This window comes from Lissotriton vulgaris, chromosome 12 (genome assembly GCF_964263255.1).
Source record: "Lissotriton vulgaris chromosome 12, aLisVul1.2, whole genome shotgun sequence".
In the NCBI taxonomy this organism is placed as follows: Eukaryota; Metazoa; Chordata; class Amphibia; order Caudata; family Salamandridae; genus Lissotriton; species Lissotriton vulgaris.
The window spans coordinates 703101352-703124638 of record NC_141700.1 but is presented as its reverse complement, the minus strand read 5'-3'; the positions used below and the strand labels follow the sequence as shown (position 1 = coordinate 703124638).

Genomic DNA, 23287 nt, shown 5'->3' with positions numbered 1-23287 from the left:
AAGGCTGAAAAGCCAAAATGCGTTGTCATTGGCATCGTAAAATGAACATCAGTTTTCACTTCAGAGGGTTGTTTGATTGAATTATTTGTTTTGCAAATGTTACGGGTTCCACAACCCGAGTCTGGCACTGGAGTCATTAGGTAGAAGAGATTGACCAGAACTGTGGGAGGTATAACATATTTTCACTAAAAACAAAGGTTACAGTAATGTTATAGCTAGGTGAATTTTTCAGTGACATTAACTTTTTTAACTAAAAATATAAAAAAATATATACCAGTTAGTTGTATAAATCCAGAGGATGTGTCAAGAAATGGAAAAAGGTGTGGGGCCCTTGGCGCAGATACCGGGCTGAGCGGGCGGGGGTGGGATAAAGCCAATTGCATTAACTGTCCATTCCTCTACTGCAGTTACTGTGAAAGTAATATGTACTGCTGTTTATTCTATATTTCTGCTGATCACTGCTGTACATTGAATGAGACCTTGAGCATAATCAATAAAGAGTTAAAAAAATATATGTATACCAGTTATAGTTTCCAACGCTAAATATAACTTGTATCCCCACTGTGCACTGCTTATGACCTCAATGTGACATCACTCATGACATGTTCTATGACGTCATTTATGACATCTCAAATCTAAGGTTTAAAAAAAATGAAAACAGATATTTTAACTACTCCTAACTGTAACAATAGCATTTTATTCAGTAAATTTATAGTTCTAAAAAAAGTAATATTTTTTTTTAAAGTGTTTGTGTGGTAGAGTAACTGTTTAATATATCCTGTGTATGGGCATTATTCTGAAAGGGATTTGCTTTCGTATTGTAACTTAACAGAAAAGGACACAATCTTTGCAAAATGTTATTAAAAAATTATGCTTGATTATAATACAGAGAAAAGCAACCATATTTGTGTTGAGATTGTCTATCTCCTCAGTTCTTCTGCCTCTAATATTGAGACATCTTTTCAGAAAGTTTATTAACCCCTTCGATGCTGGTGACAAAGCCAGCTCGTCATGGGCGTTACCTGCGCTGCCCGCATGACGAGCTGGCTTTGTCACGTAACGCTGGTTTTTTAAATTTTCAGCGCGCAGCGGGAAAACCCGCTAGCGCGCATACGGTTAATATTGTAATGGCATACTTTTTATAGAATTTGTTTGTGTTTTACATTAATGTCATAATTATAATCGGAAAGAGGGTGAGCAGTTTTTTAAATATTGTATAGTATTAAGTTTCATTAGATACATCTATTTTTTAAGTGTGTGATTACTCTATAGAGTTCTATATTTTGTTTTAGACTCCTGTTTAGAGTTTGTGCTCAAGTGCTTAGTAATTATTTATTGTAAATCTGGAAAAAGAGAGTCATTAAAATATGATTGTTTCTCTCGTGAGCAGCTCTCAGGCTTAGAACACACAATCCCTGCGTGGACTCAGATTTGGATTAAATTAAGAACAATGTTTTTCTTTAATTCTGAATAAAGTAACAGATTACAGAGGTTGATTATATTAGTAAAAAGTGATTATTATTTTTTCCGTTGAATATATGAAGCAATAGTATTTTTACAATCTCACAAGAAGATTGCAGAAGTTGAACACACAATCACCTGCGGGGATTCTGAGTAGCCTGTGGATTGTCCATCGCTGCCCCGGGTGCTGGGGCAGGGCTGTGAGCCATCGGAGGATCAAGTGGCAGGGTAACAGTGGTAGACCTTGCCATTCATAGATGGGTGTCAGCGGCGGCGAAAAAGTGAAAGAGCCTCCTGGTCAGACGGAAGACGCATGCCTCCGACATGAGCCTGGATGCTGCGAGCCCAGGGCTGGGCATTGGAATCAGTGGATGGATCGAGAGAGGTTCTAGCAGCAATGGCAATGGCACTGACAGCCGGATGTAAATGGCGGCAGCTGGTGGGACACATAGCACACTTGATACTGTGCTGTGGGGCCCTGAAAACACTGTGAATTCACTTCCAAATCCAGATCCAAGTAGCTCTCCAGTGGATTCAAGAGCTGGGTGGCTGCAGCAAAGGTTGGTGTCTGCTGACAAGTGCTGAAGGTTTGTGCAATAGGCACTGGGCTTACGCTCCCACAGAAAGCGAAGGTGGCCAGCGATAGACAGCTGCGGCTTATTTACGCAGAGGTGTCTCTTTGCACTCTACCGCAGGATTTTGTTAGTAACTACTGCAACAGCTGGTGCTTCCTTTGGGCTGTGGAGGAATCAATTGGCCTCTCAGTGGGTTAAAGCAAGCCCCTACTATTTGTGGTCTGGAGCTCCTATTGCTCATCTTTTGCCCTGGTTCCCTGTGGATGGATATTACCAGCTGACAGAGCTGCTAAGAAAGTCTATCTCCTTCAAGCCCTCCCTGAATATAAGGCTACCTTGCATACCTGAGTGAATAAGGTAACACTATGACAACTCAGAAGCTCAGTTCGAGCAGATTGGTTTCTGTAAGGGCATGCAAAAGGACCAAATCTAATACTCATAGAAATAAGAGGTGCACTTAAACCTAATGAAGGGCTCAAACTTGATCTTCTCCTTCAGGAAGAGAATGTGGTGCATGATAACTATTAGAAACTGGGGGGCAGATTTACAAGCCCCTTGCATGACTTTTGTGCTGCTGTTGCGTCACTTTTGTGACATAGCTGTGGTGTAAATGTTGCGGCCCATTTACAACATGACGCATCTAGGGAGATGCGTCACGTTGTAAAGCCCTGCATCACATTATACCTGTGTCTGGTATAATGTCTGCAGGGTGGGCATTCCCATGCAAAAATGCCACTCTATGCCTTCACTGTGTCAAAATCCCTATGCCTGCTCAGACCGGGCGTAAGGAATGAGGCTGGGCTTTTTGAATGGGACTCATCCATCTATTGTGGTGCATTGCTGGAGTTGCACCATTTCCATGAACTCCAGGAATGTGTCACTTTTGCGCCAACAGATGCGTCAGAATTCCTGACGTATCTGTTAATCCTTGCGCCATGGAGCACTGTATTGTAAATACAGCGCATCCATAGTGGCGAAAGGACATTCGGCGCTGATGCAAGGAAACTGATGCATCTATGCAGATGCGTCAGTTCCTTGTAAATCTGCCCCTGGACGTCTATGCTGATGCACACCCTCACTTTTTGACCCCATTAGAACTGCTATATGCTGGTTGTTGACTCTGAATGGGAACCGTGACCTGCTAACCAGAACCTAGTCCCCATGCTCTTTCCCCTAAAAGTGATGTGAATTAGTACACCCAATTGACAAGGTACTTTCACCCCAACAAGTACGTAGTATATGGTACCAGCAGTATTTTACTGTAAGTGACTGGTGGTTCATAGAGTAACATGGGCAGGCTACTGAGAAAACACAAGATAGCCAGCTCCATTATGGAATAACCAAATCGTGTAGTGGTTGGTGTCAAACATCATGCTTTTTCACCCAAACATGATTCTTGTGTCGAGGGTGAGCTGGCATGCACTGGGATGCGACCCTTGTGGATGCCCCCTAAGATGCTAAGCTCCAATGCTTTGGCGCCTTTCCTAAGGGGTATGCCACCAAGACAAGAGTCTGTCCTCCTGGTGGGATGTGCTAGCACTACCCCAGGACAGAGACAAAAGCTCTTGGCAAGAAGGAGGTCACAGTTCCTACTTTCCCGAAAGGCTAGTATTTACAGCAATCAAGGCAGTGAGCCTCAAAAGCTTCACTGTCCTTGATATGCAAGAGTACTTGTCCCCCTCTCTAAGGCAACGCTCTTCCCAAGATGTATGACGTTACAACGCATACTTTTACCACGCATACCATTACAACGCGGTATTTACAACGCATACCATTACAACGCATAGCTCTTTGGGGTGCTGGATAGTGAATAGTTTAATTTACTATTCCAACTCCAGTCCCCATGGACACTAGGGAAGGTGTTGGATAGTAAATTAAACGTATTCCCTATCCTAGAGCGCCCCCCAGCGCAATGTGTTGTAATGGTTTGCGTTGTAATGACTGCGTTGTAATGGTAGTGCGTGGTAAAAGATTTGTTGTAAAGGTTGTATACCCTCTTCCCAGCTTGTCCAGCCCAACAGGTGGGAAAATTAAATATTCATGAGGCGTACATCTCCAAAAGGCTAGCCATTCCTTTAGGGTGGGCTAGAAGGTCTGTACAGCCAAGAAAGGGGTCTGCCATGTTGGAAGACCCTAAATTAGAGGACTCTGAGTAGAAAGGTGATATACACCCACAGCATGTTGTCACCACAGGGACCTGTGGCCCATTGGCCACTGTCCCTCACACTCTTAACACCCCTTAAACTAGGATTTGAGAAGCTCCTTTGACACCAGATTCTCAGTTCTGACTTTGACTCCAAGAAGAGGCACATAGAAGACACTGTCACCAAAAACAGGACCTTGGACTCTGCCGCAGCGCAAAGATAGGACACTTATGTGCTCTGAAGAAACTATATACTGGAACCATGTATTCAATATGTGCCCGTGGCAAAAGCTTATTGATGAATTAGTTGAAACATGTTGACAAATACATTTATTTGAAACTCCACAAGTGTTAAAGTATTTATAAATGTGTAGCGGTCTTCCGCCAATAGCAACAGTGTGCAGAGGTTAAGTGTTGCATACACTTAAGATAAGGTTCCAAAAGCTTATTGATCCCAACAAGAGGTACAAACAAACAATGTAATTTAGTGTAGTTACTTAAAATTAACAATACAGTGTATCCATTCATAAAACCTCACTACCGTGAACTTTCATGTGTGCACTCAGGAAGGATAAGAAAGAGTAACAAGAACATACATATGCAACTGTTTGCTTTACATGCATCAAGTTGGGAGATGCAAGTGACAATGGAATAATCCTTAGACAATAAATTTGGTTGTGCGCCTACAGCAAACATGGGGTTGATGTTAGGAAAATGGGAAAATAAAATAAAAAATACAAATTGATTAAAAAAAACTAACATTTAAAAATTCCAATAAAAAAAGAAAACAAATTTCAATTACAATAGTAAAATATATTTTTTTAAAAGCCTCAAATTAAAAAATATATATTTTTTATAAATAACTGAAATTATCCTCAAGCACATAATTTATTAAACTGGTATCTCATCCATCCATGCAAGCCTATGGCAAAGGTACACAATGGAGCCACATGTTCAACAAAACCACTGAGAAACAAGGCATAGGGAACAAAGAAGTCATGGAGGCCCATGGCAAAAGCACACTGGCTGCCTACACAAATGGCCACCAGCCCCATGGTGAACAACAACAACAACCAGCAAGGGGGCATGGCCACAACAAAGAACTCATGCAAGCCTATGACAAAAGAACATTGTCTAGCTACACAAAATGGTTGCCACCCACATGGCCAAACAGCAAGCAGGAAAGCATGGCCACAACAAAGAAGACATGCAGGCCTATGGCAAAGGCACACTGGCTGCATAGGCAAATTGGCCGCCAGCCACATGGTCACAACAACAAGCAAGAGGGCATGGAGAGCAAAGAACACATGGAGGCCTATGCCAAAAGCAGACTGGCTGGCTACACAAAATAGCCACTGACCACATAGTCAAACATCAAGCAATGAAGCATGGCAACATCAAAGCAGACATGCAGGCCTTCAGCAAAAGCACACTGGCTGCCTACACAAAATGGTCAGCAGCAACAGGGTCACATAAACAAGAAAGAAGATATGGGAACAAAGAACACATGCAGGCCTATGGTAAAAGCACAAAATGGCCACCGGCCACTTGGTCAAACAGCAAACAAGGTGATATTGCAACAAGAAAAAAGACATACACGCTTATATAAAAAGCACACTAGCTGCCTACACAAAATGTTCACCAACCACATGCTCAAACAGCAAGCAGGAGGCATGGCCACAAACAAATAACACTTGCAGGCCTATGGGCACCGACTATACAAAAGGGCCCCTGGCCACATGGCGTAGGGGAACAAAGACAAATTTGGCCTGTGGCAAACACATTAACACACTGGCCAGACAAAGGAGACATGGGAACACAGTAGAAAACAGCATTATTTCAGCAATGCCAAAAAACGAAAATTTACTGGGCTAAAAATATTTACAACACACATCCTCCAAAGGCATCAGATATATAAACCCACCTGTACACTGTTTGAAGAAAACAACATGACATTTTATCTAATGCCATCCAAGGCCTAAATAATGTTTCAATTCAAAGTACACCCCATAAACCATTGTTTCATTCACCCATGACTAGTACTGTGCCTACTGGATAGAAGGCCCATTGGCAGACTAGGCCACATAGTGAATTAAATTAATATTGCTAATGTGTTACAAAAACATAAGAGAAAATGTACTAAATTGAGCAACATATTTCCTTTACCGAAATAATTAGGCCCCTACTGAAACTGCAGGCCACCCACCAACATTTTTTTAAAAATCGAATAAAAGTACAAATAAATCCTCGTGCATGTCCCCAATAAAACAACACCGTTATACACCAGTTTTTGAGATTACTTGTGAAATCTCAAATACAAAGTCCTTAAATCCAATCGTATACCTTCTGTCTACATATCCAAATGAAAAGTGACCAGGAGATGGACGAAGCACTGGGAGGAGCTTGCTGGATAGTTACCGGAAGTTGGAGTGTCTGGTGCATTTCCTTCCTGTTTGAAAGAAGTGAAAAAAGGCTTCTCGCACAAACAACTCCAACGGTCAGGTAAACAAGAAAATCCACTTAAAAAGCCCTTAAACTGTATCTTGAGCACAAAAGCTGCTTGAGTGTCCTGTTTGCGGTCTGCACTGCAACGGTGCTGTCTCGGCTGGAAGCCATGCGAGTGAGTGCAAAGTCTTGCATGAGCTCGCTAGCTGTGCAGGAAGTCTTGTGCACGCTCCCAAGCGGCACAAGAGTATCCTGGTGCTCGCAAGTGTGTGGCAAAACAAAACTTGAGCGCATAAACGGAACAAATAAACTCTGCTTCGTGCCCAAAAGGAGATATTCAAGAACTCTGCATTCTTCCGCAGAGTTCCTGAATCCTGCAAACTCAGTGAGCTCAGTGGAATTTTGCATCTAGGTGTAGTCCATAGTTATCTCTTCCCATAGAGCTTAAGGTAACAAATGCACATGGGTTTAATCCTTCACTTCCCCTTACCTTTCTTTCTACCATCGTGTCCATCCCATGCCACCAGTTGTCACTCTGAACCCTCTTTTGAGTTTTTAGAAATCCTGAGATGATTCTCATGTACCAAGAAAATGATACGATCCCTCAAACTTGCAGGAGGGATGAATCTACTTTCACTCAACAGAAGCCCAATATTTAGCATAAATTCCGCCTTCACATCCCAGAACTCTTTTATATCTTTTGCACACATGTTTTTTAGACCACCCAGAGCTCAATAAGGCTATAACCTACTGTAATACTTGATAATTTTTTTACTTGCTCAGCCTTTCAAACCCAAGTATCGCACCACAAGTCACTTCACACACTTTACATTTTTGCCATGGGCTTCACTACCAAAACATGCTTAACTTTTCTAACATGCTTTCACAAGGCAAGTGCTACATACAATCTGCTAGAGTATTATTTGCACTGGGAACATGATCCATTTTAAATTCAAGTTCTTGCAAAGCTACCACCCACTTGTGAATTCTGCCAGAAACTGCATTAATTTGCTTGCATATGAAAATTTCAATGGTTTGTGGTCCGTTTTGATGTCAAAGATGCTACCACATAAACATTTCCTTAGCTTCCACACTGCCCAATAAACACTAAAGCTTCTTTCTGAATGACTAAGTAGTTTATCTCTGCACCTCTCAAATTTCTAAAAATTAACAAGATGTTTTTCCTGGCCATCAACCAATTGCAAAAGAACAGCGCCTAAAACCTTTGAACTGGCATTTGTCATTAATATAGTTTATTGACCTCGCACCAAACTGCCTAAGAAAGGAGCATTCCTCAATTCTGACTCCAAGAACTTGTACTCCCTTTCAGACTCACAGTATCATGCAAATGTAATACCCTTCTTCAACTAAGTCCTCACATTTATGCTTTTCTCAGCAAAGTTTGGTATAAATGTGCTATAACACTCAGCCATCCTGAGCGACTTCACTGGTTCCTCATTGTTATTTGGGACTGGCATCTCGGTAGTATCATTCACTAGGTTCTCCTTGGAATTAATTCCATCAGAAGAAATGCGATTGCCCGAATATTCTATGCTCTACACATTGAATTTGCATGTTCTAACTTCAGTTTGAGTCCACTTAAATCCAATATTGTAATAACTTCATGCAAATGCTCATCATGTTCCCCGGGGGGAACTGCCCTCCACCAATACATTGTCCTGATATACTTTAACACCTGGAATTCCCCTCAGTACTTCCTCCATCACTCACCAAAGGGCAGGCATTCTGACATGTATAAATGTGCCATTCAGAGAATTTTTTGCACCGGGGACATAAACCATTTTAAATTCAATTTCTTGTAAAGCTATCACCCACTTGTGAATTCTGCTCGAAACTGCATCAATTCCCATGCACATAGAAAGTTCTTTTAATGGTTTGTCATCCGTTTTGAACTCAAATACACTACAACATAAAAATATCCTTAGCTTCATCACTGCCCAATACATGCTAAAGCTTCATTCTCGATGACTTTGTAGTTCATCTCTGCACCCCGCAAACTTCTAGAAATGCACAAGATGTTTCTTTCTTGGCCATCAACCACTTGCATAGGAACAGCTCCTAAACCCTTTTAACTGGCATTTGCCATTAATATAGTGTCTTGGCATTGCTCCAAACTGCCTAAAAAAGGTGCATTACTCGATTCAGACTTCAAGCACTCATAGTCCCTTCTAGAGTCACAGTTTCACATGAACGCCACACCCTCCTTCAACAACGTTCTCACACTTTTGCTTTTCTCAGCAAAGTGTGGTATACATTTGCTATAACACTCAGCCATGCTGACAATTTTTAAAAGCAGCTCATTGTTATTTGGGACTGGCTTCTTATTAATAGCATTCACTAGGTCATCCGAATTATTTACATCAGAAGAAATGTGATTGCCCAAATATTCTATGCTCTCCACATTGAATTTGCATTTTCTAACTTCAGTTTGAGTCCACTTAAATCCAATCTTGCAAGAACTTCATGTAAACGCTCATTATATTACTGGGGGAACTATCAACCACCAACACATTGTCCTGATATACTTAACAACTGGAAAACCTTTCAGTGCTTCCTCCATCACTCACCGAAAGGCATTCTAACATGCTTAAACTTGCCATATGGAATGACATAGGATGTTCATTTTTGAGACAAGGGAAGCAACCTAATCGGATGGTAAGAGGACGTCAGATCCAGTGAAGAAAAGTATTTTGCATTGCACAAGGAACTCAGCCTTTCAGTTATGTTTGGCAAAGGATAATAATCTCCAATAACACATCTTTTCAGTTCTCGCAAATCAACACACAATCTAACCTCTCCATGAGCTTTTTGTGCCCAAACCACTGATAATAACCATTCAGCATCTTCAATATTTTCAATTATTCCATTCTTCTCCATTCTTTCTAATTGAGGTGCCACATCTTCCCTTAGTTACAACAGTACATTCCTAACTATACTAACATTTGGTATAGAGCCAGGCCTGATATTAATAAAATACAGCTAGTTGTTCAAAGAAGCCAACTCCTTCTTAACCGCATCGCTGCTGCGGTGATTTTTGCGCTGTGCGGCTTTTTTCACAAAACCGCGTTACATGACGAGCTCAGCTCGTCATCAGCACACGCCACCCGTGGCTGATGACGAGCTGAGCTCGTCATCAGCATCGAAGGGGTTAAAGACATAGGAGAAAGAATTTTCATAACAAGCACTAATAAAGGAGGGTTTTTTACAATAGTCACTTAATCTCATGTAAGGTGAACCATTTGGGCCAACATAAAACCTTATACCCTCGAGTGTAACCAGCTAGCAAGAGAATTATCTTTCATGGAAACATATATTTTCTCAGCAGATATTCTTCTACAAAATTCCGTGTCTCCATTGAACTAACCTAATAGCTTGACAGGCTCCACCATGTAACCTATTGGTCTTATTTCGGGTTCAAAAAGTTTCACTTTTTCTTTCAATTCAGTCATAAAACATTTTTGGAATTAACATTATTTTACAGGTGCACTTTCAATATGTATCTCTTCAACAGACCCATCATCACTGTGATTTTTCACTTGCAAAATGATTTCAGTGCAATCATCTTCGAACGTACATTCCACCTCTCTCACCTTGCCTTTGTCACCCCAGATCTACAATTACTTGCAAAATGACCTTTTGCCCACATTTCTTGCAAATAGATTTCCAACTTGGGCAATCTTCATAATTAGCTAAGTTATAGGTACTATTACAACGAAAGCATCTAAGTTGTGTTTTCTTAGGCTCTCGAAATGTTGCCTTCCTAAATGTTTGGGTTTTCACACCTCTGAGCCTGTCATCATTACCCCTTTCCTGTAAAACAGATTCCTTTTTTATTGTGTCAACACATGCCATAGAATGTGCAAGAGTTTCAGTGATGATTAAAACTTCATTCAGTGAGGAACTCTCTTTTTGCCACAAAGCCTCTCTGCCTTTCTTAATAACACAACCTAACATACATTGATGTCTTAAACGTTCTTCAATTGATCAGAAAAATTACATGTTGATGCTAACTTTCGCAAAGAAGTTATGTACTCATCAACTGACTTGTTAGGTCTTTGCATTCTGTTACCTAAATTATACCTCTCTAACACAGTTCCAATCTTAGGAGGTTAATGCCAATCTAATTTCTTAATGCATATTTTGCAAATTCATTTAAGCCTGAAACTTCATCTTCAAAAAAACCTACATCCAGTAGATGTTCATACACTTCTTGTCCATCAGTCCCTAAGTAATGCATTAGAAGAGAGGTCTTGCGCTCTGCACTTAATGACATGTCCCACACTCTGGCATAATGGTTGAATCTTTTTTCCCATTTTTACCAGTGAAGTACTAGTTCACCAGGAGAAGAAAAAAAGGAGGAGCATTGACATTCTGCTTCTTAATACTAAACATGATAACCTACAAACAAGAATCAATAATCAGGGATCTAAGCACTTAAATGAATACATTTAAAAAGAAACAAAAATTAAACATTTTTTAAACTTGTTCCTGGTAACAGATGTGATACTTGACTCCAAATAATTATGCTGGTGTTTGATTCAATATCTGAATCAAAATAGAAAAGAAGCAAAACCTGCTTAGAAAACAATTTTAAAAATTGTTAAAGTTCCCAATTAACGTTGGCTGTTTGCTAGTCAAATTACAAAGATTCACTAACAAGGCAGACAAAATGTTTAGTGTAGTGAAAGTTAGATGCAAAAGTGTTAGAGTAAGAGATGGCCGCCAAGTTCTGTCTAATGTACCCAATGCTGAATCCAAGAGAAAGACAGAAGTTCCAAAAGCAGAACAAGTGTGCCCACCCCAAGATGCACACACTCCTTGTAATTACAAATCCAAACAAAGACAGGAGCTGTCATGATAGCGTAATTTAATGACACCAGGCAAGTGATATCCTTTTAGGATTCAGCAGCTCGTGCTGAGTAAGAAAATCATGTGTCTGTGCTGCTCGCACTGAGGAAGAAAGGCGAGTGACTGTGTGGCCCTTGGTGAGTAATGGCAGGTGCATGAGGTAATGCTTTTTGGGCCACTATTTAGTCAAGTGAACAATTCTCTCATGCACAGGAATAAAAAAGGTCTGACAGGAGTTAGTGGGGCTCCCGCGTGCATGAAGATTCTGGAGCTTGGCAATCCCCTTCCTAAACTTCCTGCTACAGACACCACCCAAAAACACCAATTCAGCCCTTGGTTGAACTGACCTGGAAGTATGAACAATAAGTCGCATTGCCAATGTCCGCTCCAATGTCCGCTCCATTAAAAAAACTTATTGACAACAAAGAAATTAGGAGGAATGTTCATAGCTGTTGAGGTAAAAAGGTTCTTCTGCTCGTCGCCAGTGTAAAAAAGTACACTTTAAATCTTTCAAAGGCTATTTGAAGAAGTCTTTATTTAAGTTCAAGTTAACACCTCAACTAGCTTACCATCACTGCTCTCCAACCCCTCAGATTCAAATCCCCACATTCTAAGAACCCCACACATCAGTGGAATATGACAAAGCTTTCTAAAGAAACCCTTCTTTTGTCAGTGTACTTTCTTTTCCACTATCACAATTTTGAATGCAAGAAGACTCACAGTGTTTAAAGTTGATTCAATACTGTTCTTACACAATAGATGTTGTCAGTGGCACAAAGCTCTGACAACGATCGGAAAGATGAAAGATCTTGAATACGTTCATTAAGTGTAAAGAATTATAGATGGGTAGTGTGAATAACAGTGATGTTTTTGACCTTGGGTCATGTTTCCCGAACAATACAAATCATATATTCTGCTGTGCTGGTTTGTATCTCAGTATGTGGAGTTCTTTACTTCCATGAAACATCAACCAGGGAAAGTTGGCCATTGGCCACCTTTACAGTGACACACATCATATGGGCCTTTACAGCCCTTATTGGCACTTGTCAAGTGCTGACTAATATTTTTTATTGTGTCAGGTCTGAATGACCTTTAACGCATGACCTATAACCCTGACCTTTATCGTGAAACAATTGCTTTTTCACATAATTGCAATTTATAATATAATAATGATGTGTTTAGGTTTCCTGATAAACCTGTATTTTTTTTTAAACATTGTTCCTATGTTTTGTGTATACACTGCATAGGTATTACATTGATTTTTACTTATTATATATAGCTCTCCTACCTTAATATAAAGTATGAGACAAAAGTATTGTCAGTACGCTGTATAAATGAGTACATCTCTGCCTCAAATTCTGATGCTACTATTCATACACCATGAAACATGACTTCATATACACATACTTCAATATGTGAGGAACACTATGTAAGTGCAAGATGCTCAATATGATGGGAATAAAGGACCAAAGAGTTGCATCTCAAAGGACATCTGACATTTTCTCCAGACACAGGCCAGCTCACTTAATGCGCAGTCACAATAGACATCAAGGCACTATGTTGTGATTTGTCCCTGAGTGAATCATTGGGCCTTGTGCAATTATATTCACCATTGTACTGTTCATAGCCTGTAAGTCTTTAAGGATAAGGATAGTGATAGTACCAAAATCCAATCAAGATTTCACCCAGAATTAAGGAAACAAAACATCTGTATTATATCATACGCAGTTCATATTTACACCACAAAATAGATGCTAGAATCTGAAGATGTGAATGGTACCACTATTTAAAGCAACAGCAAAATATGTTTTGTCAAGAATAGCAGTGACCCGAGGTCTCTCTATTCCATTAACAGTGCTGAGGAAGTCTCCCTGAAATTTGCCATCTGGGGAGTACATAATGACTTTACTTGTCTCGTGAATCGTTACATAGATGTTTCCATCCTCATCCACAGAGACAGCACCTGGTTGGCAGCCCTCTAACCCCTTCTCATCACAAGTGCTTATAATCTTGCCACTTTCATTGAACACTATTACATTTCTTCTAAACCAATCAGAGGCAACAAAGTGTCCCTTCCGGTTGCACGTGAGAAACACAAATTTCCTATCATACTGATCTTGAGGCACAATCTTTTTCACACGCTCTCCTTCTAGATTGTACACTTCTACATATCCTGAAATGCTGACAGCCACTTTCTTTGTGCCCACTGCCGTAATAGCATGGTTGGCTTGGGTGTCTGGTAGAACTTTTTGCCAGACTATCCCACCATCATCATTTACCAGGCAAAGGTTAGAGGCTGCAGAGTAGACTACATATTTCCCTAAGGTAGCGATTCCGCAAGGACCCTTGTTGTTTGACACTGGGAGCTTGCTCTTCAACTCCCCCTGCAGAGAAAACCTCTTCAAGTTTTTATTTTCTTCATCTGCTACAAGAATTTCTTGTGGACCAGAGAAGCATAATCCTGTTACCCTGGGTCTTTTCCCATCACTATAAACCTTAACTCTAAAGCTGGATACAAATCGTGGCTTTGGCATAAGACAACTGGGTGTTGGTGAAATGCTAATGGAATCTATTTGTCCTCTTTGAGTTGCAGGTTGGCTGCAAGGAACCATGCCCATTTCATGTGTAGGTTGCTGACTGCTGCTAAGTGAAAGCTGGAACAATTTGCCAAAGCTGTGCATGTCTCCAGAGATAACCAGTCCGGCAGATGCCTCTTGCACTGCTCTCCATCTGAAGTTCTGCAGCTGTTGAAGCCTTTCTGTGATCATCTTCTCCAATGACAGAATCTCTATCTCGTTCCCTAGACTGAAAACCTTCTCAGCAAATGCCATGGTGCTCCTAGCCACCATATCTTGCAAATCTAGATCTGACCTCAGAAGATCTGAGGCCTTTTCATGTTCCTTCACAAAGTCACCAAGCTTCTTCTGAATATCTTGTTGACGGCAAAGCAAATGTGTGATCACCTTGGAAGTAGTTTCTTGAACTATTTGCCTAATAGAGGTATCCTGTGCCTTGAGTTTCTGTAAATTCTCCTCCATAGCTGTCTTTCCTTTGGAAATGAGCTGCAAGTTTCCTTCCACTCCTTTCAGAAGTTCCTGGATGACAGGCTTGCGGATTTCTACAGCTTCTGAGAGGGACAAGCACTCATGGTTGAGGTGCTCATCAAGTCGACATTCTCTGCAGATGACGCTACAACAGGATTTGCATTGGAAGCGTAAGTTTTCACCCTTGTGAATTTGGCATTTCACTGCATGACGTTTTCTGATCTCTACATCATACTTGCCAGCCAAGTAATCATGGATATCAACAATTTGATGGTCATGGGTTAGTCGGGAACACCTATGCCCACTAGCACAAGTGTGGCACATATTATCTGAGCAGTCCAAGCAACGGGAGGTAGCATTTTGGTTTATATTGTTCTTGATGAGGGGGCACAATATACAGGTCAGTTCACTCTCTGAACTGCAATGGACCAGATCCAGTAGGCCATTGATGAAAAAGTTGGTCTTGAAACTTCCAGACCCTTGACATACCTCTGTTTCTTCTCGGCACTCGGGACATCTCAGGCGGTTATCCACAATCATTTTTTCTAAGCATGATTCACAGTAAGTGTGTAAGCAGGGTAAGATTTTAGGCTTCTGGAACTTCTGCAAACAGATTTTGCAAGTCAGGAAGTCCTGTGTGAGGGCGTCAGACAATGAAAATTCTCTTTCAGTCATCTAAAATAAAGGTAAATATGTATTAGTAATCTTTATTTAAGGTTAATCAACAATACATGCAATCTGCAACTGGATAAATTCCTCCAGATACATCTATGATACATAATTCCTCCCTTACACAGCTCCATTGGTAGAAATTGTTCCTAACACTGTTCTCAATATTAACTGTTGAAATAGGTATACAATACTGGAGGACAGAGAAGGAGGGAGGATTATGAATTAATTTACTGATCAGGAATGTGTGGTTTTGTGTAGTTCCTGTCGTTCCGCCATAATTTTAAAGTCAAATTCTCCATCATCTTGTCTCTCATATTATAATCATGCTCACATTTCTAATCACCCCTGTAGCCCTACCTAAACATCTGCCCACATTTACTGAAATCTCCCTTTTCATCCAATAATATCTCTGTTAAAATCCTCTGCCAGCCTTTAGACCATGTGACATCTTTGATCACATTTATAACCTCTATAAACTTTTTCTTATCCCAACTTACCTCTGTCTACAACTACTGTACATTATTATTATTATATTGAGTGTCCTTTGTCATGTCCCACTGCTTTTACTCCAGCCTGCACTTCTTCTCACATGTAATGTTTCTCCCTTATCTTATCCTAGAACATTGCTCAAATGTACTGTGCTCCAATATACCTCATTGCACACATCTTCTTTGTATATCTCTGTGACCATCCTTGCACTTCTGCATGAATCTTGCACTAGATTGCCCCTGAACATTCAAAACCCCTGGCAAAACATGTTCTTTATCTCTCCATATGAATTGCAGAGGCTCAGTTAAACCTGTGTATTTAGAGCGGACACTTCACTCCATAGTAAATCCCATTTTTCCACCATGCATACCTTTACCACCTCCTGACCAATTGCAACACACTCTTTGGGAATGGCCTACACAATACAACCTTTAAACATGTTCAGTTTGGTTCTGATTGGTGAAAGGCGTCACAGGTGTAAGGGAGGGAATCTAAAATCCTCTAAAGCAATCAAATATTGGCAAAGAGTGGCAAATCACCTGTGATGGTCTCAAGGCTCTTGTGTTGCTGCTAGCTTCGCGGTGATCCATTCATTCAAACAGCCAGGTCTTGAGGAAAGTCTTTGCAAGATTTGGCCACCAGGTGTGAGAAGGAACCACCGCTGCTGTTACCTCGGTGGATCCGGGGGTGTCTGTGAGGAAGAGGGAGGTGGATTGTAGGTGTCTGGTTGGTTTTTGGAATGTTAAGCATTTGTTTTTGTAAGCTGGTCCTTTGCTATACAGGGCTTTGCATTTGTGGGTCAACATCTTGAACTAGCATCTCTTCTAGAAAGGGAGCCAGTGTAGCTTCTTAAGGTGTAGTGTGATGTAGGTTCGTCTGTGGAGGTCGAGGATGAGTCTGACTGCTAAGTTTTTTATTGTCTGTAATCTCTTTAGGAGGCCGACAGTGATTCCTATGTAAAGTGCTTTCCCATAGTCCAGCCTGCTGGTGATGAGGGACTGCATGACGGTCTTCCTGTTGTTGACTGGGAGCCACCTGAGGATCTTGCGGAGCATGCGTAGGGTGTGGAAGCAGGTGGATGAGACTGCGTTTACCTGTTTCTTCATGGAATGCTTCCTGTCCATAATGATACAGAGGTTGCGGACGTGGTCTGTTGGTGCAGGAGATGGGTCGAGCTCAGTGGCCCACCATGTGTCATTTCATGGAGAAGTGTTGATCCTGAAGATGAAAATTTCTGTCTTGTCTGTGTTAAGCTTGAGACAGTTTTGCTTCATCCAGTTGGTGGAAGTTATCTCTGGTGGTGGAGGGGTCTTCTGACAGCAAGATGATGAGCTGGGTGACATTGGCGAAGGGGATGTTGTTGAGTCTGTGTGATCTGATGTTGCTGGCCATGGGGACCATGTTCATGTTGAAGAGGGTGGGACAGAGGAGTGATCCTTGGGGAATGCCTCAGATAATCTTCTTAGGTTTCGAGATGAACGGTGTGAGGCTGAATTTCTAGGGTGAGTTTTAGTTTACCTGTTAGCCACAGCTAATGTTTGCAATCATAAAGAACATCACTCCGGGCTTAATTAAGATTTCCGCAGACGGTTACTCCATCACAACGGTGAAGAATATCTGGTCTGCCAAAATATAAATCCCATAGGATATTATATGGTTTATATTTTCGCTGATGGGATATCGTTCACCGCTGTTGACTGAGTTACCCGTTTGCTGAAACCTAAATCAAGCTCTCAGTTTTTTCCTAATAACATGGACATTGAACTTGGCTAGTTCTAGCTCGAAATACTAAAGGAGTAGGCCAAATTTTGTAGACACAATATTTGTGGTGCCAGTCTGTTCCTTTTTTGGCTTACTAGCTTTTTGATCTGCCATTTTTTAGATATTATGTTAAAGTCCATGCTTATGCACCAGTGTTACAAATATCCTTAAAAGCTTCTGGAAAATGGATAAACTATGTAAAAAACTAAAGCATTTGCCTAGTTGCTGCATATGCAAAAAATGATGTTCTTTATGATTGCAGACTTTAGTGGTGGCTAACAGGTAAATTAAAGCTCACCCAAAGTCAGTGTTGGCAAAGACCACACGCCAACGGCATTACATCTTAGCACTACATTGAATTTGAGGGTCGCTAACATTGAGCTTAGGTCACTACATTGCACACAGTGATACAAACACCATGCACTATGTATCTACATGGAGCGTGGAGTAGGAAAACCAGTGCACTGTCAATGTTACAAAGATGTGCAAAATGAAGTATAATGTTTGTGAACATATATCTGTAAGGGAATTCATTACACAGGAGCCCAAAATATATATGGAGACAAATATCACATGCTGTAAACACACTCTGAGCCAATCATAGGTGAATCCCATGTGAAACCAATGCTATTTGTTTGTGCTACATGGAATATGATGTTTGCCAATATCGAGCACAAGGTACTACATTACAAACAATGCACCATACACCTGAATGGAGATAATACCAGGTCTATATACCAAGAACATTCCAGCGTGGGCAAAAACCACACCATGCTGACATTGCTACTTGGCAACACATGGAATATGAGATTCTCAAATGTAAGTCATTATGCACTATTGCAAACATCAGGATCTCTAAACCTACATTGAGAGTTAAACCAAGTGATGTACACCTAAATGGAGACAATGGAGGTGTTGTACACCTGGATCCAAGCATCTCCAAAAAATAAAACAGGCTGTAATGTCCATGAACAACAATCACAACATATCACCAACATAGCAGGTGGCTACTAGTGCATAACCATATACATTTCATTTGTCATATTTTGTCCAAAATCATATAGAAACATTTAGCAATAGTGAATGTGGCCTTCTAAAACATGTACTATCAGAGTGATGTTTGCAAACCCTATATATAAGAGAAGGTTACACATTGATATTGAGGCACAGGGAGATTAAATTAGGTCAGAATTAAAGCATGTGGAGCCAATGGGAGAAATCAATCCTGGTTCCCAGTATAAATTAGGGCAGCTCTAATCGCTACGCATATCCTCCTCCTATCTGCTACATGAGATTTGCAAAATATCACCAGTATGAGCGGGGGTAATTTGAGTGCATTAAGCCATTGCAGGATGCAATAGCCATTTCTCTGGCTTACTCTCTGGAATGGAACCTTGATTCCTAATTACCTGTGGTACCCTTGGTAGGCCTAAATAAATAACATTAACATTGGTAGGGCAGACATCTGATTGTTCAGTCACTGGAACATGCAATCAGTTCAAGATTATTAAGAGACACTAAAGCTGTTAAGTGAACGTGGATTGGTCTTTATCAGATAAATGCACACAGACTAGGAGGTCAGCGCTCACTGGCATGTACTAGCTGAGGAATTACCACAGTTATCCAAGAGACGGATTTTAAGATCAAAGGAACTGTAAAAGGTTTAAGGAGCTATTTAGAGTTTCAGTGAACTGACCAGGGTCAACGTGGTAGCCATGGAAGTCGATCCACCAAAATGCCAGGGGTAGAGGAATTGACATGACATGCCCTTATAACCCCCCAATGAAGTTGCAGGAAGTGACGTCATATGATCTTTGGATCGTGTGACATCACAGGAAGTTACACTGCTTGACCTTTGGGTCGGTGTCCTCAGAGGAAGTGATGCCTTTGACCTTTGGTTAGTTACATCACACACAGAGAATGGAATACCTGTACGGATACACAGGAAGAACTCTATAAACAGATATACTCTTTTAAAATCCTACTAACTGAGCTGCTACACACCTTATTATATCAATGTGTTAAATTACAGGATTGAGAACCTATTAAATAGTGTATAAAAACGGAAAACATGCTGACCAAGTTGAAATCGGACAATATCAATATCAAATAACTTATATCATGAGAAGGTCGATGGGCCTGAAATATTCAGCGCACATCCGCTTTGCCATTGTTTTAGAAACTGAGATAACCATGGAAGTACTTTCCCAGTCTTAAACTAGACTATAGAACTCAGGGCTATTTAATCCAACCTTCCTTTCCATGACATTGAGTAAATACTTCCCCATGTGTAGAGCCATAGCACCCTCCCAGGTTGTCTTTCATTAATTTCTTCTACAGAAAAAAGTGCAAATCACCAGTAGAGCATTTGAGTTGATCAATAGTATGCTTGCTTCCCATTGGCATGTTTAGCGTGTCAAGAAAAAGAGGGCAGATATTACTCGCAAGAATGAAGGTACTGACTCTCATGCTGATTCTGAATGTCTGATGAGAAGAGACTGGTTGGTAATGTAGAATACTACTTTGATGCTGGAATTTAAGAAGCTGACAGGCATGGGTATCATTAGGAAGCCGCAGCTTGGCCTCCTTGAGAAGAATAAGGCATTGACTGGGCAATAAATAGTTGCTTGGCTGGCAGGATATAAAGAGGCCAACAGTTCACATGTCCTGAGAGGGAACACTATCTGCTGTCATGAGTAGCACCTGGTTCCGTTTTGGTAAGATGTGGAGTATTGTTTTTCCTGTAAGAGGTGAAAGGTATTTGAACTTCTGTCAAAGACTCATCGAGTCTGCCTGAGGCTTAGCAGCAAATTAGGTGCTAGATCAAAATAAGCCCATCCAATAAGAGTAAGGAAAGTAGGGCTTGGCATGAGGCCTTGCCTCTTCATTTGCAGGCACACATATGCATTGAAGCAGAACCCAGGATGTGAAGCGGATGTAATGCCCTGTTCCAAATCCGGATGTAAGTGTACTTCATAGGGCAGCCAGCCCATCACTACCTTTTAAGGCCATCATAATTTACTTTTGAGACAAGATCATTCTAACCTGAACCTGTGTCATGCTTGGTCTGAGAAATATGAATGGCCAGGGTCATGAGCAAAGTGACAGAGGTCACAAAAGGTTACCTCCCCTCTAGTCGAAGTCCATGGAATTAGCATTTGAACATAAAGGATGGGTAGAATGTGAACTCACATAAACCATATCTCCCATGGTCATGATTTCACTCGTCTCAGTTTTTAAATTGAGACAATTTCTGTTCCTCCAGTCTGTATATGCTGCCTTACACTGCCGGAATGTGTCCCAGTTGTCTCCAGAGACCATCTTGAATCCATTAGGATCTAGATAACCGCAGAAAAGCTTGTATATGGCTCCAAGTAATCAGGTCTGAGGATAGGTCTGGGTCAACCATACTGGAAGGTGGAAGTGATACATGAAAGAAGCACAAACTAGCAGATTTCATGAAAGCAAAAAGTGGGTTTGTTATTAGAAGGCATTTTCTGCAGGCAGTTGAAACATTCTTTTAAGCGTATTAAAGCACACACCAAGAAACATCACATTCAGATCCGACTTTGACATCTGAGTAAAGGAAGCTTAACTCTCGTAGCTGGAGAGAAAGCTGCTCAGATACCCAAAAGATCCATGTCATGAGGGAGGTAAAGATATTAAACTCTTACAGCAGTGAGGAAGGTAGGCACTGCATGACCAACAGTATGTTGGGAAGAACATAGAAAAAAGGCAAATGAAGCCACAATGGCCATGGGACCAAGGAAATGAAAAATGCAGGTGAAGATATAAAATAGTGGGAGTGAACACCAGGGACTGGAAGACACGATGGCTAATATTTTGGTGAAGAGTATGACACTGGTTGTTTATATGTTGGTGTCATCTCAGAAAACATATCTGGGGCCTACATACAGTTTTAGGGCACAGTCTGTATGACAAAGTGAATAAGAGTAGGGGGAGGACCTGAAGCCTATGCATTGTTGACAAGATTGCTCATCAAGTTTAGGAGCCTGCGTCAGAAATGCTACCTCAGCTGCAAGGAGTTACCTTGCAGAGTATGAGTATTCTATACAACATAATGTTGTGTACAGAGAAAAAGTACATATTGAAGATATTGCCAGCCTTTCTGAGGTACACGCCCCTATCTAATCATGGAACTCCTCATCAGTTGTAATTTCTTATTTATGAAAAGTTCCAGTGAGACTTGCAATAACACATTGTACCCTTGTCCATGTCTACTGTCTCTTGTAATTTTACAAATCTATTAGACTTTCACAAATTCATACTCAACATACTTGCCACCACAAGTTGGTATATTTGTATTACATGACAATGGTAGCGTGATTAGGGAAAACACCAACTATTAGAATAAACATATATACACATAATCAGGGCTGGATATGATAGCTCTGGGGAATAATTCATCTATTGTAGAAATCGGTCTCAAGCAAGTTGAAAGTCACAGTTTTGAATATTAGTGGCACCACTCAGACTTTCATTCTTCTGGGGTCGTAGCAATGAGTGAGATTAAATTGAGTAATGATATTTAACATCTGCTACCTATGTGAAAGACCAGAGAAATGGTAGATCGCATTATCCAGTTGCATTAATTAATTGTTAGCTTTTCACCTTAGAATTCTGTGCCCGTATAAAGGTACATAAACCGCGGCCTCTGTCCCTTAGAAGGTCTTGATATTTCTATGTGACTTGTAATATCTGAGTTATGTCTGCTTTTTGGCACCTTATCACAGTCAGATTAGAGTGACAGACTGTTGATAAATATCAATCTCAGAAAAAATGGGGTAACAAGAGGCACATATATGGCAGAGTTTAAGAATGCAACCAGGCTTCAAGGCGCAGAGGACCTCCACGTCAGATGGCTAAGTAGAAGCAGTCAAAGTGCAACTTGGTTCACTAGTGGGCACACAGGCCTATGTCTTTCCCCTGCTTCGACAAGTCTGTCCCAAGTCACCAAGGACTTCTCTAGAAGAGTCTAAAAATTGATTGTATGGAACCTGCTGGTTGCTCACCTGGGTTTGTTCCTGCTCCTAGCATGCAAGTAATATTGACTAAATGTTGTACTTTTCTTTATGGCACAGGTGGGATCCAATACAGGTTGTGAAATGAAAATGATTTTTGTAAAGCGCACATAGCTGCCCTGAGGCGTCCAAGCGCTGAGATTACAGCTGAGACTATGGTTGCTTAAGCGACAGATATCCACCCGGCTACTAATTGTTAAACAGGAACGTTTTCAGCTGCTTGCGAAATGCGGTGAGATCGGAGTTGGACCTTAGATGTTGGGGGAGCGCGTTCCACATCTTGGCCACGTTATAGGAGAAAGAGCGGCCTCCCGATCTTGTTTTCTTTTTTTTGGGAACAGTGGCCAGGGTGGCATGGGTTGAACGCAGCTGTCTGGCAGGGTGGTAGGGAGTAATGATGGATTGATTGATTACTGGGCCTAAAGACCAGAATGCCTGATGTGCAAAACAGAGGGATTTAAAGCTGACTCTTTCCCTAACGGGGAGCCAGTGTAGTTTCCTTAGCCCAGACTTTACCGATGATCTGCAAAGGATTTGTAAAAGAGTCCGGGCGGCGCAGTTTTGTATCAATTGCAGTTTGTGCAGAGTAAAGTCGGGGGCTCCCAGGTATAGGGCATTCCCGAAATCCAGACGGGATTGTATCATGCCCTAATATAGGACACACCTCTTCCATGACGATCCCTCTGTAGCATGCACATACTGGCTTATCTCAATATCACAGTACTGTCACTGACATGATTGAGTCAGCTTGTTTCCATTCATAGACAGTGCATGCTGGAACTTGTA

At 41.1% G+C, this 23287-nt stretch overlaps 1 protein-coding gene across 1 annotated transcript in view; it reads right to left on the bottom strand.

Annotated features, from left to right (window-relative positions):
• Positions 1-12005: 12005 nt before the first annotated feature.
• TRIM56 (tripartite motif containing 56) overlaps positions 12006-23287 on the bottom strand; it is a 67836-nt gene continuing 56554 nt past the window's right edge. The window contains exon 2 of the mRNA XM_086945938.1: positions 12006-15212. Coding sequence (XP_086802064.1) covers positions 13248-15212 — 1965 coding nt within the window. The 3' untranslated portion in view covers positions 12006-13247. The remainder of the gene's footprint in view (positions 15213-23287) is intronic.